The 1,370-nt window shown below is 34.3% G+C and overlaps 1 protein-coding gene across 1 annotated transcript in view; it reads right to left on the bottom strand.

Moving 5' to 3' along the window:
* Window positions 1-1,370, bottom strand: part of LOC106876754 (DENN domain-containing protein 4C) — a 129,521-nt gene that overhangs the window by 10,449 nt on the left and 117,702 nt on the right. The window contains exons 29-30 of the mRNA XM_014925442.2: window positions 935-1,085; window positions 362-442 (exon numbers count right to left, since the gene is read on the bottom strand). Coding sequence (XP_014780928.1) covers window positions 362-442; window positions 935-1,085 — 232 coding nt within the window. The remainder of the gene's footprint in view (window positions 1-361; window positions 443-934; window positions 1,086-1,370) is intronic.

A 1,370-nucleotide genomic window follows, 5' to 3' on the forward strand; every position in this document is an offset into this window, starting at 1 on the left:
ATATATATATATATATATATATATATATATATATATAGCCATGTGTTTATACAACAGTGCATGTAAGAGTGAGAGCACATTGTGTGTGTTTTGGTTTGTTTGAAGCATTCAGAAATTCGAAAAAAAGAACGACAAATAATAAATGAAACAGAAAGCATCAGAGAGGCAATGCATATCCTGCATGCAGATAAATTTTTCCTGCAAATTATAGTGTGGCTTACAATGTGTTGCTTACCCATACTTTGTCACTGAACTGAATTAATTAAAAAAATTTTTTTTTTGTTAAGTATCACCATTATTTATATTCTAAATTATGAAAGAAAATATTTAAGGCTAAAATAAACTGTATTTGCAAACAAACCTCAAGTGATTTAAGCATTTTTGACTTTAAGACAAGTCCTGCAAGATGACAAGGAACAGCTATGCGTCTGAAGTACCAAACCTGTTTGGGAAGAAGTGGAGCAAAGCAATTTATAGGGTTTTTTAAAAACAAATTTGGTTAAAACAAAAACAAACCACACACACTCATTCATTTTCTTTTCCTGGTTTCAGTGATGGAGCTGCTGTCATGTGGGGGTGCCACTTACAAAGGATTTTAAGTGGCTGTATCAACCTTACAATGAGTATATCAAACAAAGTTGACTTGGGCATAAAGGGATGTCACCAAATACCACAAGGTATTTTTTGGCTGGACAATATAATTCTGCTATCCCATGCATATAGCATATCTGATAGGCTTCTGCATAGTTTCCATGCAATGAGTTTCACTCACAAGGCTTCGGTTGGTCCAAAACTATAGCACAAGATCAGTTTGATTAGAAGTGACTAGCAGTTAAATTAAACTAAACTAATTGCTACACTTTAACTTAAAATATCTCAACACTCCATCCAAAGTAAAACACAAAATGTAGAAAACTTGAGATAGAATACTTACCAAGTTCCAAAATATGATTGGATGTTCATCAACAAAATTAGATTCTAATAGACATAAATCTCCGTCACTTTCAACAACATTCTCCAGCTCTTTGCGTAATACGAGTGGACTCAGATAGGGAAAAGTGATAGGTTCCAAGATAATAGATTTGCTGGAGATGGGAATAAAAGACAAAAAATTACAATTAAAGATGATAAAGCATGATTTATAATGAAAGATGATAAAGCATGAAAGGGAACCTTCACCCATTGAGTTACTCTTTACTCTTTTTACTTGTTTCAGTGGCCATTTGACTGTGGCCATGCTGGAGCACCGCCTTTATAGTCAAGCAAATCGACCCCAGAGCTTATTCTTTGTAAGCCTAGTACTTATTCTATTGTTCTCTTTTGCCGAACCGCTAAGTTACAGGGAGGTAAACACACCAGCATCGGTTGTC

The sequence above is a fragment of the Octopus bimaculoides genome, chromosome 12, assembly GCF_001194135.2.
Source record: "Octopus bimaculoides isolate UCB-OBI-ISO-001 chromosome 12, ASM119413v2, whole genome shotgun sequence".
NCBI classification, from domain to species: Eukaryota; Metazoa; Mollusca; class Cephalopoda; order Octopoda; family Octopodidae; genus Octopus; species Octopus bimaculoides.